Below are 14405 nucleotides of genomic sequence, written 5' to 3'. Positions count from 1 at the left end.
TATAACTTTTACAATACACACATTGTTCTTACATTTTCCATATATGTTCTACATTAAAATATATATATTCATATATTTGATAAAAGTAGATTGAAAATGTATTTTCTTTCAGTATGGGACAGGGCAATGCAAGGCAGGACTTCACCCTGGATGACGCCAGTCCATCGCAGAGCATCACACACAGACACACACACTCACACACACACACACACACACACTCACACATACAGAGGGCAATTTCAAGTGACCAGTCTACCTGAACAGCATGTCTTTGGACTGCGGGAGGAAACCCACAATGTGAACACATTGGGGAGAACATGCAAACTCCACACAGACATTGTTCTGTTACAAGTGAAAAATGTTTTTTGTGTGTTTCCAAAAGCAAAGGGAAATGTTGCTCTAAATGGGGGAGGGGGGACAACAGATTACCTTTGGTAATTCTGTGAAATTCCATGCCAGCATATTTAGCTTGAAAACATTTGGCATGTGCCCATCTAGGCAACAAGTTCTCCAGTGCTGAAATGTTTGACGTGATTTAGAACATCTGCAAATCCCCTTCCTGAAAACAAGGCCTGGACAACTCCCCCAGGACAGGTTTTGGAAGCTGTTGCAGGATGTGAATTGCCGACATTACAAAAATTAGCTGCATTCTTTTTCGGAGAGCACTGAATCTTATCTCCAATGAGTATACACTTTGGACTTGAAACCTAACCTAAGGTAACTAGTTGTGTTTATCAGTGCCAGGCTCTGCAACTCAGAACAACTGCGGAATTTAAGGTTTGCTTTTCAGTTTCTGTATATTGTTGCAGAGTAATTGAAAGGTTTAAAAATGCTGTAAGCTATGAAGGTATTTAGATGCAGTAGTTTGGGGGTATTTTTTAAGCCAGCTCTGCAGTGTAATTCAGTCATTTGTTTTAAAGATAACCGAGCAATTGAATTGTTCCAAGCAAAAGTCAAGACTGAGGTTTTGTAGGAGTCAGCTGATCGATTTTGCAGTTATGTATGTGTTGCAGCACATTGGCGTGGTTGTTAGCTCTGCTGCCTGAAACACAGTTTGTTGTGTTAGCTGCATGAATGGTTTTATTCAGAGTTCAAATAAACATGTCTGAAACTGTGGAGAGCAAAATTAGCATATTTGTTTGGATTTCAATTCTTCATTTTTCACATCCTGTTTTATGGGCTGGCTCCACTTTACTTATCAGGGGCCTTAGTCACAAAGCTGAATTAAATCTAAGACTGTTCATAAGTCCTCCATTTGGACTGAAGTCTTATTCAGGAGCTAGTCTAGTATGGTAATAACTATAAGACTATCCTGGATGAGGCTTAAGTCCTGTTTTGCTATTTATTTTAATGGCTCGACAGATGATGCTGTGATTTATTTGAAGATAACTGAGTCGTGGAAAACTGCCCTGCGCATATTTTTGTAGACAAGGAGAACCCTTTGGAAATTTTTACTGAGACTGAACTGAGAAGTCGATACCGTTTTGGGAGACAGTCAATTGAATGCTTATGAATCTTTTAAAAACAGACCTACCTTCTTCAATAACAGAAGCAGTGCAATTTCACTTTTGTTGCAGGTAAAAAAAAAAAAAAAATGAAGGCTACATAACCATCTTTATAATTACTCAAACTTATTTAAATAGCCTATGAAGCCACCATATTGTTTTCTGCCACAAGCTAGCACAGGCCAGCACAATGAAAATAACTAGCACATTGATGCTTCTATGCAGTAAACAAACTAAGCCCAGAACGTGTGTTTTTTTTTTTTCGTTTTTTTTAACAAAGTGCAGAAAAAAAAAAAAGCAGGAATTGTATCAAGGTTAATAAATAAATTATGATTATAAGAACAATTGTTGAACATTAAAATCCAGTAGATACATCTGCCTACCACATGAATTACTTTCCAAAGTATCTTGTCAGAAAGTCCAGGACCGAGCTGAGCAGGACTTCGATTAGTGAGTAATAAAGAGTTTTGATCAGTTACTTTTGTAAAAACTGTAGTTTGCAGTGTACTAATTTCATCTATGTAATTAATACATCTATGAAATGTGTTTGTTGCATATCTGATTCACATTTAACTTGTAAATTACTATTCACAGTGTTAATATAATTTACAAATTGTCCCAGCTGTATTTGCGTTCCTGACCAAATTAACAAAATATCATCAATATGTTATTTACATTTTGGATGTATCTCTCTTCCCAATATCCTACATATAAATTAGCATAATTCGGGGCAAAAGATGCCTCCCTTGCCATCCCTTTAATCTGTAAATAATATTGACTTTCAAATAAAAAATAATTCAAATTTAAACATACTTCCAATAAATCTATTATTAAGTCAGCTTGTGGATTAGAGTCAATTAACTTAGAACCTAGATAATGCTTTACTGCCTCAATACCACCTATATGTGGAATATTTATATACAGACTCGTCACATTAAGAGAGGCAAGAATACATATAGGATCAACTTTGAGATTATTGATGGAATTCAGAACATCTCTTGTGTCTGATAGATCAGAGGGAAGTTTGCTATCACAAGGTTTTAGGAAAGAGTCAATACATTGGAAAGGAGTTAAATTAATGAACCATTACCTGATACAATTGGCCTCCCTGGAGGATTTAATAAGTCTTTGTGAATTTAGGAGGGCAATAAAAAGCTGGACATATCAGATGATCTACTTTCAAAAAATCATATTCACTTTTGTTTATCCACCCTCTTTCCAAAGAACAATCCAGAATGTTCAACATTTTCTCTTGAAAAGACAATGTAGGGTCCATTTTTAACAACGTGTAGAACTCTGTGTCTCTAATTTGTGATAGTATTTGGGTTCTATATTTCTCAGTCTGCAATACCACAATTGCTCCTCCCTTACACGCAAGTTTAATAGTAATATCATTGTTCAAATTCAATTGTCTTATAGCCAACTGTTCTGCAACAACAACAACGGTAACCGGGTAAGATTGATTTAGTTTTACACGAGAGCCCACAGTTCATGAATTGTTATCACAACAAAGGAAACCACCACGAGTACCAGCGATGGTGAACATGGTCATGGGGTAGGGGAAAAATAAAGAGTTCAAACAGAAAGAAAGAGAAAATTCAGAAGTGAAGAAAGCTTGTGGTCGACCCACGCCGCTGCAGTGAGCGTTCTCCTCGTTGCCTTCCTCGCCTCCCTTCCTGAGGGTAATAAAAGACAGCAACCTGATGCACTCACAGCTAGAAGAGGAGTCCAGTAATTAGTAAAACTGCCAGGGCGAGTAATCCACAGAGTCAGTGTCCTGGAACAGTTAGCAAAGAAGATGCAAACAAGCAAACCCACTGATATAAACACAGCACGTCTACCAGAGTTTTTCAGCTCCGGGCAGGGACACACTACTGCTGTACATCTGGATGGCTACTCAGCACAAGACCCCTTTTATACCAGTGTTTCCCAATTCTGGTCTTGGGGGACCCATTATGTCTCTGCTAGTTTTTGTTCCAACTGAGCTACTCTCTATTACTTAATTGAATTGTTAATTAAACTAATATTTGGTTTTCATAATAATTTCAAGTGGCATGAGGGAGAAGAGACAAGAGCCTTGCATTGATCAATACTTCTTACGAAGTCAATCAAGTCAGTCAAATGAAATCCAGCGACAGGAAGCAAACCACAGTTCGCAGGATATCAGCACCCCTGTCATAGACGTGAGGAGCAAGAGCATGAATACAACTAGTGATGAACCTAAAGAGCCTTGTGATCTCAGCCAGAGAAATCAGTGTGAGAGAGAAAAGAACCTCAACGGGCACAAGCCTGGAGTTAAATGGCCAAGAGCTTGTGAGAAAACTGCATGGGACTCAATAAACACAGATCTCTGTTTAGTGCTGGAAAGACCAAGTGGAACAGTTGAAAAGAAGTTGGATAAATTTGGGGACATCATCTATGCATATGGAAGTGAGAGGTTTGGAGTTGAGAAAAAGAAGGAGAAAGAACAAATGATTCCTAGAAAGTCTAGACGGCAGCAAGAGATTGAACGCTTAGTTCGAGAAAGGAGACAGCTGAAGAAACAATGGAGAAGAGCAGAGGAATGTCCGAAGGAGGGACTCAGTCTATTACAAAAGGACATAAAAGAGGCTACCAACACTGCAGAGCTGAGCGCTTACAGAAACGCTACAAAAAGGAGCGTGCGAGAAATAACTTTTATAAAGACCCATTCAAATTTGTAAAGAAGATGTTCACCAGCAAGAAAAACGGCACACTAAAGGCATCTAAGTGTGAGTTGTAGAAATACTCGAAGGAAACACACACCAATTCAATAAGTCATGGAACCTATGGTTAGTCCTTCAGATACCCCCCCCCCATCAATCCACCAGTTTACTTAATGGAGGACTGTCTGCTAAGAAATAAATAATAATATGAACAAGTGTTCTGTAGAGAAATGTGGTTGAAAAAAAAAGAATATTTTGAAATAATTTGTGTTACTGTAAAATTACTGACAGCAAACCGAAAATATGTTTACCAGTTACAGACGCGGATCTGGAAGCTGTAACATTCGCATTGTGGGTTTTCTTTGGGTACTCCACTTTCCTCCCACAGTCTTAAGACATGCTGTTCATGTTGACTGGTCACTCGAAATTGCCATGTGTGTGTGTGCGTGCCTTTGGGTGCGTGCGTGCGTGTGGTAGTGTAGTTGCGTGCATGCGTGCGTGCGTGTATGTGTGTGTGTGGTAGCGTGTGTGCGTGCGTGCGTGCGTTGTGGTGGGAAAATTACATTTAATGCAATTTATGTATTAACCTTTAAGCTGTCTGTATATGGGTTTGCTTAGCCTGTGTGACTTAAAAAGAGATTATATTAATGTAATAAGGAGTTGAAGCTTATATTTTTTAAAAGTTTGTTCAAAATAAGTCTATACATATTTCTCTCTCACTTCTTGCCCGCATCTTGTTATTTCTAAGCTAGGACAGGAACGCCCAAATATAGTCATGTTTTTCTTCTCTTTCTGTAACCGCAGAAGCCTAAGTGACAAGACAAGAGATGGTCATGGTATCAGAGCTGCTTGCTAGAACCATGATAAGTAACAATATAGAAGTTGTATTTGTTTATGCTTTTATTATATTTGTATTTGATTATGCTTTATTTGATATTTGTATTTGTTTATGCTCCAGTCTGTTTATGCTGTTATGACTTCTTCTCGTCTGCTGAAAAGCAGGTGGCTCATACATAAGAACATAAGAACATAAGAAAGTTTACAAACGAGAGGAGGCCATTCGGCCCATCTTGCTCGTTTGGTTGTTAGTAGCTTATTGATCCCAAAATCTCATCAAGCAGCTTCTTGAAGGATCCCAGGGTGTCAGCTTCAACAACATTACTGGGGAGTTGATTCCAGACCCTCACAATTCTCTGTGTAAAAAAGTGTCTCCTATTTTCTGTTCTGAATGCCCCTTTTTCTAAACTCCATTTGTGACCCCTGGTCCTTGTTTCTTTTTTCAGGCTGAAAAAGTCCCTTGCGTCGACACTGTCAATACCTTTTAGAATTTTGAATGCTTGAATTAGGTCGCCACGTAGTCTTCTTTGTTCAAGACTGAACAGATTCAATTCTTTTAGCCTGTCTGCATATGACATGCCTTTTAAACCCGGAATAATTCTGGTCGCTCTTCTTTGCACTCTTTCTAGAGCAGCAATATCTTTTTTATAGCGAGGTGACCAGAACTGCACACAATATTCAAGATGAGGTCTTACTAGTGCATTGTACAGTTTTAACATTACTTCCCTTGATTTAAATTCAACACTTTTCACAATGTATCCGAGTATCTTGTTAGCCTTTTTTATAGCTTCCCCACATTGCCTAGATGAAGACATTTCTGAGTCAACAAAAACTCCTAGGTCTTTTTCATAGATTCCTTCTCCAATTTCAATATCTCCCATATGATATTTATAATGTACATTTTTATTTCCTGCGTGCAGTACCTTACACTTTTCTCTATTAAATGTCATTTGCCATGTATCTGCCCAGTTCTGAATCTTGTCTAGATCATTTTGAATGACCTTTGCTGCTGCAACAGTGTTTGCCACTCCTCCTACTTTTGTGTCGTCTGCAAATTTAACAAGTTTGCTTACTATACCAGAATCTAAATCATTAATGTAGATTAGGAATAGCAGAGGACCTAATACTGATCCCTGTGGTACACCGCTGGTTACCACACTCCATTTTGAGGTTTTTCCTCTAATCAGTACTTTCTGTTTTCTACATGTTAACCACTCCCTAATCCATGTACATGTGTTTCCTTGAATCCCAACTGCGTTCAGTTTGAGAATTAATCTTTTGTGCGGGACTTTGTCAAAAGCTTTCTGGAAATCTAAATAAACCATGTCATATGCTTTGCAATTATCCATTATCGATGTTGCATCCTCAAAAAAATCAAGCAAGTTAGTTAGACACGATCTCCCTTTCCTAAAACCATGTTGACTGTCTCCCAGTACCCTGTTACCATATAGGTAATTTTCCATTTTGGCTCTTATTATAGTTTCCATAAGTTTGCATATAATAGAAGTCAGGCTTACTGGTCTGTAGTTACCTGGTTCAGTTTTGTTTCCCTTTTTGTGGATCGGTATTACGTTTGCAATTTTCCAGTCTGTCGGTACCACCCCTGTGTCAAGAGACTGCTGCATGATCTTGGTTAGCGGTTTGTAAATTACTTCTTTCATTTCTTTGAGTACTACTGGGAGGATCTCATCCGGCCCAGGGGATTTGTTTATTTTAAGAGCTCCTAGTCCCTTTAACACTTCTGCCTCAGTTATGCTAAAGTTATTTAAAACTGGATAGGAACTGGATGACATGTGGGGCATGTTGTCCGTATCTTCCTTTGTAAAAACTTGTGAAAAGTAATCATTTAACATATTTGCTATTTTTTTTTCTTCCTCTACGATTTTGCCATTTGTATCTCTTAAACATTTAATCTCCTCTTTGAATGTTCTCTTGCTGTTGTAATATTGGAAAAACATTTTGGAATTGGTTTTAGCTCCCTTAGCAATGTTCATTTCTATTTCTCTCTTGGCCTTTCTAACTTCCTTTTTGACTTGCATTTGCAGTTCTGTGTACTCTTTCTGTGTACTTTCTTTTTGGTCCTTTTTTAATGCTCTGTAAAGTGCCTTTTTTCGCTGAATATTTTTTTTAATTGATCTATTAAACCATTTTGGCAATTTAGTTTTACATTTAGATTTGTCTACTTTAGGGATATAATTGTTTTGCGCCTCTAGTACTACATTTTTGAAGAACAACCATCCTTCTTCTGTGGGTGTTTTCTCTATTTTACTCCAATCTACTTCTGTTAGTCTCTGTTTCATGCCTTCATAGTTTGCTTTTCTAAAATTGTAAACCTTAGCTTTAGTCATTACTTTTGGGGATTTAAAAAACACTTCAAATGAGACCATGTTGTGGTCTGAGTTTGCCAGTGGTTCTCTGACCTCTGTTTTAGTTATTCTATCTTCGTTATTTGAAAAGACTAAATCAAGGCATGCCTCCCCTCTAGTGGGTGCCTTCACAAATTGTGTTAGGAAGCAGTCATTTGTCATTTCCACCATTTCTATTTCATCCTTCGCGCTACCCACCGGGTTTTCCCATTTTATTTGGGGGAAGTTGAAATCCCCCATTAGTATGGCTTCTCCTTTGCTACACACATTTCTAATGTCATTGTATAACAGATTATTTTGCTCACCGTCTGAATCTGGCGGTCTATAGCATGCTCCTATTATTATGCCTTTTGAATTTTTGTCTGTTATTCTGACCCATATTGATTCGGTTTTATTTTCTTTGTCCAGGTTTAACACCTGGGCTTCAAGACTGTTTCTTATGTATAGCGCTACCCCTCCTCCTCTTCTGTCCTGCCTGTCTTTCCTATACAGTGTATACCCACAAATATTATATTCGTCCCCATCACTCTCAGATAACCACGTTTCTGTAACACCTATCACATCATAGTTACCTGTTAGTGCAGTAGCTTCAAGTTCTAGAATTTTGTTTCTGATACTTCTAGCATTTAGATAAATACATTTAATGGTTGTCTTACCTGAGTTGTTGTTCTTGTTTTGATGCGGTCTCCCTTCTGTTTTTTTGTTGATTTCTCCCCCCTTCCTTTCTAGTTTAAATGCTTCCGAACCTGCTCGAGGATCTTTTCTCCAAGTAGACTAGTTCCCTTGTTATTTAAATGCAGTCCATCCCGTCTATACAGATAGTCCTCGTTGTAGAAAGTGGTCCAATGATCAAGATAGGTGAAGCCTTCCCGTGTGCACCACGTCTTCAACCATTGGTTTTGATTTATTATTTCCAGCTGTCCATATGGTCCTTTGCAAGGTGCGGGTAGTATACCAGAAAATACCACAGTTTTGGTTTTCTCTTTTAATTTCCTTCCTAGCTCTCTGAATTTGTTTTGCAGGGATTTTGGTCTGTCTCTTCCAATGTTGTTTGTACCAATGTGGACGACTACTACCGGGTCGTCTCCTGTTCGTTCCAGGAGCCTGTCCACGTTCTCAGTGATGTGCTTGACCGAGGCTCATCCGTGACAATTCAAAGAAATGTCACTGTTTTAATCGAATAAGATGCTAGCAGGTGCTTTCCATGACTCTTCATAAGAAATATCACTAACCCTCTTTTGTTTCAAGGTGGGGTTTGTAATTAGAATAAGCTGTTATGATTGGTCTCATCTTAATCTTCCGAGTTGTTTCTATCTGCTAATATTGAATTAAACTTCTGTGATTGGTGTACAATAACTATAGGTTACAGGGTATATATTATGCATACAAGCTCTGCGGAGCTCAGAACTTTGCTTGTTTTATAACACCTGCATGTGTTGAGAGTGTTCTCAGGTTTGCAAACTTTAACTATTAAACTTAATTTCTCAAACTTGTTGTCTTGCTGAATTTCTGCCCTGCAGGAAGTTGAGAGATAAAACTTCCATCACAGCGTGCATGCGTGCGTGCGTGCGCATACGTGTGTGTGGCATCCCGTCCCGTCCATGGTGTAGTCCTGCCTTGCACCCTGTGCCTGCCAGGTTGAAGCTTCAAACTTTATTCAGTGCAAGGGAAGAGAGAGCAGTCTACATCAAAGCAAAACCTGACTCTGTCTTAATGACAAGTCTAACACAGGTGGTTTTTATAGGTTTTATCTGTGTAGCAGGAAAAAGCTTCTAGAACAAACATATTAAAGGGGTGTCCGGGGGAACACCCCAGGGTGTGAAACACTTAAAACAAAAGCAACTTGATAAATGTTAGTGTGGTTAGTGCGTGCAAACTGTTGCTTTATCTATCTCAAGGGTGGTGGTCCTGTCACGTGGATATATCCGGAGTCACAACACTTCTTGTTGCAACATGTTGCAGCTGTATAGATTTCTTCACTCTCTACAGTGAACTGTGAAATGTGAAGATCACATTCAAATTCAGAATAAATCCTGATATGATTAAGAGCAATAGTAGCGTGGAGCTTTGTTAAAGTGCATCTGCAGTTGAGTGCCCTACAGTCCAGTGCACTTGAGGTTCACCCTACTTTCTGATCACGTATTACTGGGCTTTATTTTTTGTCTACGTTTTGAAACGGCGCTCAAAGCCTTGGACTTTAAACCGAAACTAAAAGCAACGGCTTTATTTAACAAGAGAATAAAATTGTTGAAAGTCAGATGGACAGTGGCAGAATAAAGGTACGTTCTCCAGCGTCTCCAGATTTAAAGGGTTTGTAACAGCAGCAAGTAGAGTGCTCTATAAATGGATTTGATTGCATATGATTTAGCTATTGGATCATTTCAGGCAAAGGACAAAGCTGTTAAAATATATCCTCCTGCTGGAATTCTGCACGTTGTTTTCAACCTGGCTGGTTCCAGCCTGGAACAGACCGGGTTTTTTAAATTTGCTGTTAAATCTGAGACAAATGTTAAAGGACTGCTATTTTGTTACTATGGAGCATAAAAAATAGCACACTAGTTAGAGAAATCAACTGATCACAGGTGCTAAATACTAGTATGTAAGTTCAAAAGATGTGACGAATAAGGAAAGATATCAGACTCGTTCACTTGTTATTCATTTGTTGTTGATTTAGCGGTGAATTCAAACACCAGGTCTGTTCCAGGCTAGAGCCGTGTTGAAAACAGGGCAGTGCAGAATTCCAGCAGGACTAAACTGGATATGTAGCCTGAACAATGTGCTGTGGGGGAGGGGTTGAGTTTTGCATTCTAGAAGGGTATGCTGCTTTCTTTGTTGTGTGTTGTATGAATGTTGACTGTAAATAATTTCTTTGTATTGTGTTATTATTGCAGTTAGGGCTCTGGATTCTCAACCAGAGGGTGGTGAGTTCAATCCCAAGTGGGGGGACACTGCAGGTCTGCTCTTGAGCAAAGTAATTTACCTAGATAGCTCCAATAAAATCCCAACTGTATAAATGGGTAAACTGAATATAAAAATAATGTGATATAATTGTAACAAATGCATGTTGCCCTGGATAAGGGCGTCTGCAAAGAAATGAACAATAATAATTGAAAGATAAAAGAAAAACCCAATTGATTGGCAATTTATGGAGGGAAAGTACTGGGAGCTGCAGGTTGTGTTCTTCAGGATAAACTGAAACTTCACAGTTTATTTATTAGGATCACTGGCCTCTGGCCGCTGGTTTATAAATACCTCCAGACAGGTGCAGCCATTTTCGGATATAATACAACAAATAGAATAATAAAACATAAAAGAAGTTTCCTTTATTGCTGCACAGAAATCTACATAGATAAAAGCTCCAGTTCATAGTGACCTGAAACATCATCTTTGTATCCATAACCTGAAAAAAAAAACAACATATCAAAGCTCCTGTTTTCAGTGTATAAGTTCATGACGCCAACTTAGGGAAATTCAGAAAATGTTGTAAAAAAATAAAAGGGAAATTACATTTAATATATGCGGAAACTTGTGCCGGATCAAATAGACCCCAAACATAATAACAGGGTTAATTATTATTATTATTATTATTATTATTATTATTATTATTATTATTATTATTATATATATAACCTTCAGAAAAAAACAGAAAATTTGTGAAAAATGCTTTGAGTAATGAAAGTAATCTGCATGAAACGCACAGCTGAAATCATAGTCTAGTTCAAGTTAGAGTTCAACAGAGTTTATAACAGCAAGGATTTGAAATACTAGTGTACTAGAACAACTTGAAGTCTCAGTTCTAAACGGGAGATCACAGTGCATTTTATAATAGTCTAATATTGAGTCCATATATACTAACTTGTGCACACGAGAAAGTATTTTTTTTTTTTTTTCCACCATGTCTACCTTTAGGGGTTCCGTAGTCTTCCTACAATTTTCGATCTTGTGATTGTATTAAATTAGTAACACCGAAGAGGTCCATACAGTCGTCGGTCCTGGCTCGTTCAAGTTTTCAGCAGCTACTAACTGGAAGACTGAATCTAACTAGTTTTATTTCAATCAATGTGTTTAAGGAAAAACTGAAAGTGTACTTACCGCTACCTGTGCTTGCTGACATGTTGTTTTTGGTGGTTGTTTTAGTCTGTTTTTAGTTTTGCTGTGTTGTGCCTGCCTCTTGGCCAGGTCTCCATTGTAGATGAGAACTGGTTCTCAATGGATTACCTGGATAAAAAAATAAAAATAACAAAGTTACCCAAATGGAGTCAGACGCTAAAACCTGTATGCTTTATTTAATGTGTATTTCAGACTATATGATGGAAGGCTCCTTCTGGACCAGCTACCCAACCCTCATACTCTACTTCCTATCTCTTCTTGCGGTACCTTGTTGCCATGGCAGCAAGATCCTGGTGTTCCCGGTGGACGGCAGCCATTGGGTGAACATGAACATCCTCGTTCAGGAGCTGCATGGGCGGGGTCATGACATCACAGTGGTGCGTACCGAGACCAGCTGGTACATCAAGGAGAAATCTCCCCATTACACTTCGGTCACTGTCACTCTACCTGAAGGCCTGACCATGGAGAGTGAAGACTTCATGGCCTCATTCTTGAAGAAAATGCTGGAGATCCGACGTGGAAAGATGTCTCTGCAGGCTTTCTTTGCCAAGAACACTGATTTTTCTGGACACTCTAAAGTTCACAGAGAGATGTGCCAGATGGTGAGCACCATGTTTGAGGATCCACAGTTAATGAAGCAGCTCCAGGATGCCCACTTTGATTTGGTTCTCACAGATCCAGTGTTTGGTGGAGGGGTTTTGCTGGCTCGCTACCTGAACCTACCGATGGTCTTCAATGTCCGTTGGGTTCCAAGCTGGGAAGCTCACTTTACCTTTGCTCCTTCTCCTATCTCCTACATCCCGGTTATAGGATCTGAGGTCTCTGACCAAATGAATTTTATTGAAAGGGCCCAAAACATGGTTTATTATTTTGTTAGACTCTATATAGAAAAAATTGTGATACACCCCCATTATGATGCTCTGTGTGCTCGCTACTTTGGTCCAGGTGTGGACCTCTACAGTCTCCTTCACTCTGCAGAACTCTGGCTTATGAGGGTCAACTTCGTCTTTGAATTCCCACGCCCCACCATGCCAAACGTTGTCTACATAGGCGGCTTCCAATGCAAACCTGCCAAGCCCCTGCCACAAGACCTGGAGGAGTTTATGGAGAGCTCTGGAGAGCACGGAGTCATTGTCATGTCATTGGGGACTCTAGTAAAAGGTCTTCCAAGTGAGCTAACTGATAAGATAGCCTACGCTTTCTCCCAGCTTCCTCAGAAAGTCATCTGGAGGTATTTGGGAGAAAGGCCTTCTAGCTTGGGCAACAACACACTCCTGGTCAAATGGTTGCCCCAGAATGACCTCCTGGGTCACCCGAAGACCAGAGCCTTTGTGGCACATGGGGGCACAAATGGGATTTATGAGGCCATTTACCATGGGGTACCAATAGTAGGGATACCACTGCTCTTTGATCAGTTTGACAATCTGCTCAGGCTGCAGGTGCGAGGGGCAGCTAAGGTCCTGGAAATTACCACCATGGGCAGTCAGGACTTCCTAGAGGCCCTACAGGAGGTGCTTGAGGAACCGTCCTACCAGATGAACATGAAGAGGCTCTCCAGGCTCCAGCACGACCAGCCAGTCAAACCAATGGACAGCGCCCTCTTCTGGATCGAGTATGTCATTAGAAACAAAGGAGCCTCTCACCTGCGCACAGAGTCCTACAGGATGCCCTGGTACTCCTACTATTGTGTGGATGTTGTAGCAGTCTTGCTGGCTGCTGTGTTATTGTTCTGTGTGACTATCATCGGCTTACTCAGACTCTGCTGCAAGGCTTGCAAGAAGAAAACTAAACATGATTAAAATAATTTAACTTAGTTCCAACAAAAGCAAAATCCCTGGCGCCAACAAGTTTGATTTAGTTTTACACGAGAGCCCACAGTTCATGAATTATAGTCACAACAAAGGAAACCACCACGAGTACCAGCGATGGTGAACATGGTCATGAGGTAGGGGAAAAATAAAGAGTTCAAACAGAAAGAAAGTGAAGCGAGCTCGTGGTCGACCCACGCTGCTGCAGTGAGCGTTCTCCTCGTTGCCTTCCTCTCCTCCCTTCCCGAGGGTAATAAAAGACAGCAACCTGATGCACTCACAGCTAGAAGTGGAGTCCAGTAATTAGTAAAACTGCCAGGGCGAGTAATCCACAGAGTCAGTGTCCTGGAACAGTCAGCAAAGAAGATACAAACAAGCAAACCCGCTGATATAAACACAGCATGTCTACCAGAGTTTTTCAGCTCCGGGCAGGGAGACAGAAGGATGAAACTGGGCAGCAGTGTGAAGTAGTGTTTAAGGCTCTGGACTGTTAACCAGAGGGTTGTGTATTCAATCCCAGGTGGGGGACAGACTGCTGGTGAAGTCACTATAAATTGCCCTCTGTGTGTGTGTGTGGGGAAAAAAGGGAAGTGAAGATACTGACTAAGTGTAAGACGGATGTAATTGTTCGCAAGCAACCTTGTTTGTAACATGATATAAAAAGCTGTGTAAAAATGGAACTGGCAGAGAAATTCTTGCAGATTTCTCTCCAGCGCTGTTTGGCTTTGCTCTTGCATATTACAATAAAGCAATTTTTGGTTTTGAAACCAGACCTGGTGTCGGGAGCACATTTATTGATTTACAGTGTGACTTTCTGTTAGCATTAAATGCCATGAACTGTGGTCAGAAGCAAGTACTGCAAAAACTGCTTGCTGCTCAGTGACCCTGGTAACCAGTGAGTATGTTGACTGACATCTTGTGACCACGTCAATGAGATTATGGCCAAAGCAACTTAGCCATGGTACATCCATGAGGTCATTAAGGCCTGCTTTACATTTAAGCCACTGTCTGTTGTTACAATCCTATTTACCTGTAAGGCTCATATATTACAGCAAAGCTTTGTTTTGGTATAACGTACATGACAGCAACTCTCCT

The 14405-nt window shown here is 39.8% G+C and overlaps 1 protein-coding gene across 3 annotated transcripts; it reads left to right on the top strand.

Annotated features, from left to right (window-relative positions):
* The first annotated feature begins 569 nt into the window (after positions 1-569).
* Positions 570-14080, top strand: LOC121311957 (UDP-glucuronosyltransferase 2A2-like). 3 transcript variants are annotated; one of them, XM_041244063.1, is made up of 2 exons: positions 570-717; positions 11695-14080. In XM_041244063.1, the coding sequence occupies exon 2, from the start codon at positions 11700-11702 to the stop codon at positions 13299-13301; it is 1602 nt and encodes a 533-aa protein (XP_041099997.1). In that variant the 5' UTR covers positions 570-717; positions 11695-11699; the 3' UTR covers positions 13302-14080. The 3 variants fall into 3 exon arrangements, with proteins under 3 accessions (XP_041099997.1, XP_041099998.1, XP_041099996.1); XM_041244064.1 differs by having other exon boundaries at positions 691-777; XM_041244062.1 differs by lacking the exon at positions 570-717 and adding an exon at positions 9386-9671.
* Positions 14081-14405: the final 325 nt, after the last annotated feature.

The sequence above is a fragment of the Polyodon spathula genome, unplaced genomic scaffold (assembly GCF_017654505.1).
Source record: "Polyodon spathula isolate WHYD16114869_AA unplaced genomic scaffold, ASM1765450v1 scaffolds_3447, whole genome shotgun sequence".
Taxonomy (NCBI): domain Eukaryota; kingdom Metazoa; phylum Chordata; class Actinopteri; order Acipenseriformes; family Polyodontidae; genus Polyodon; species Polyodon spathula.
Note: the sequence above shows the minus strand (reverse complement) of the source record. Positions and strands in the feature narration are given on the sequence as shown.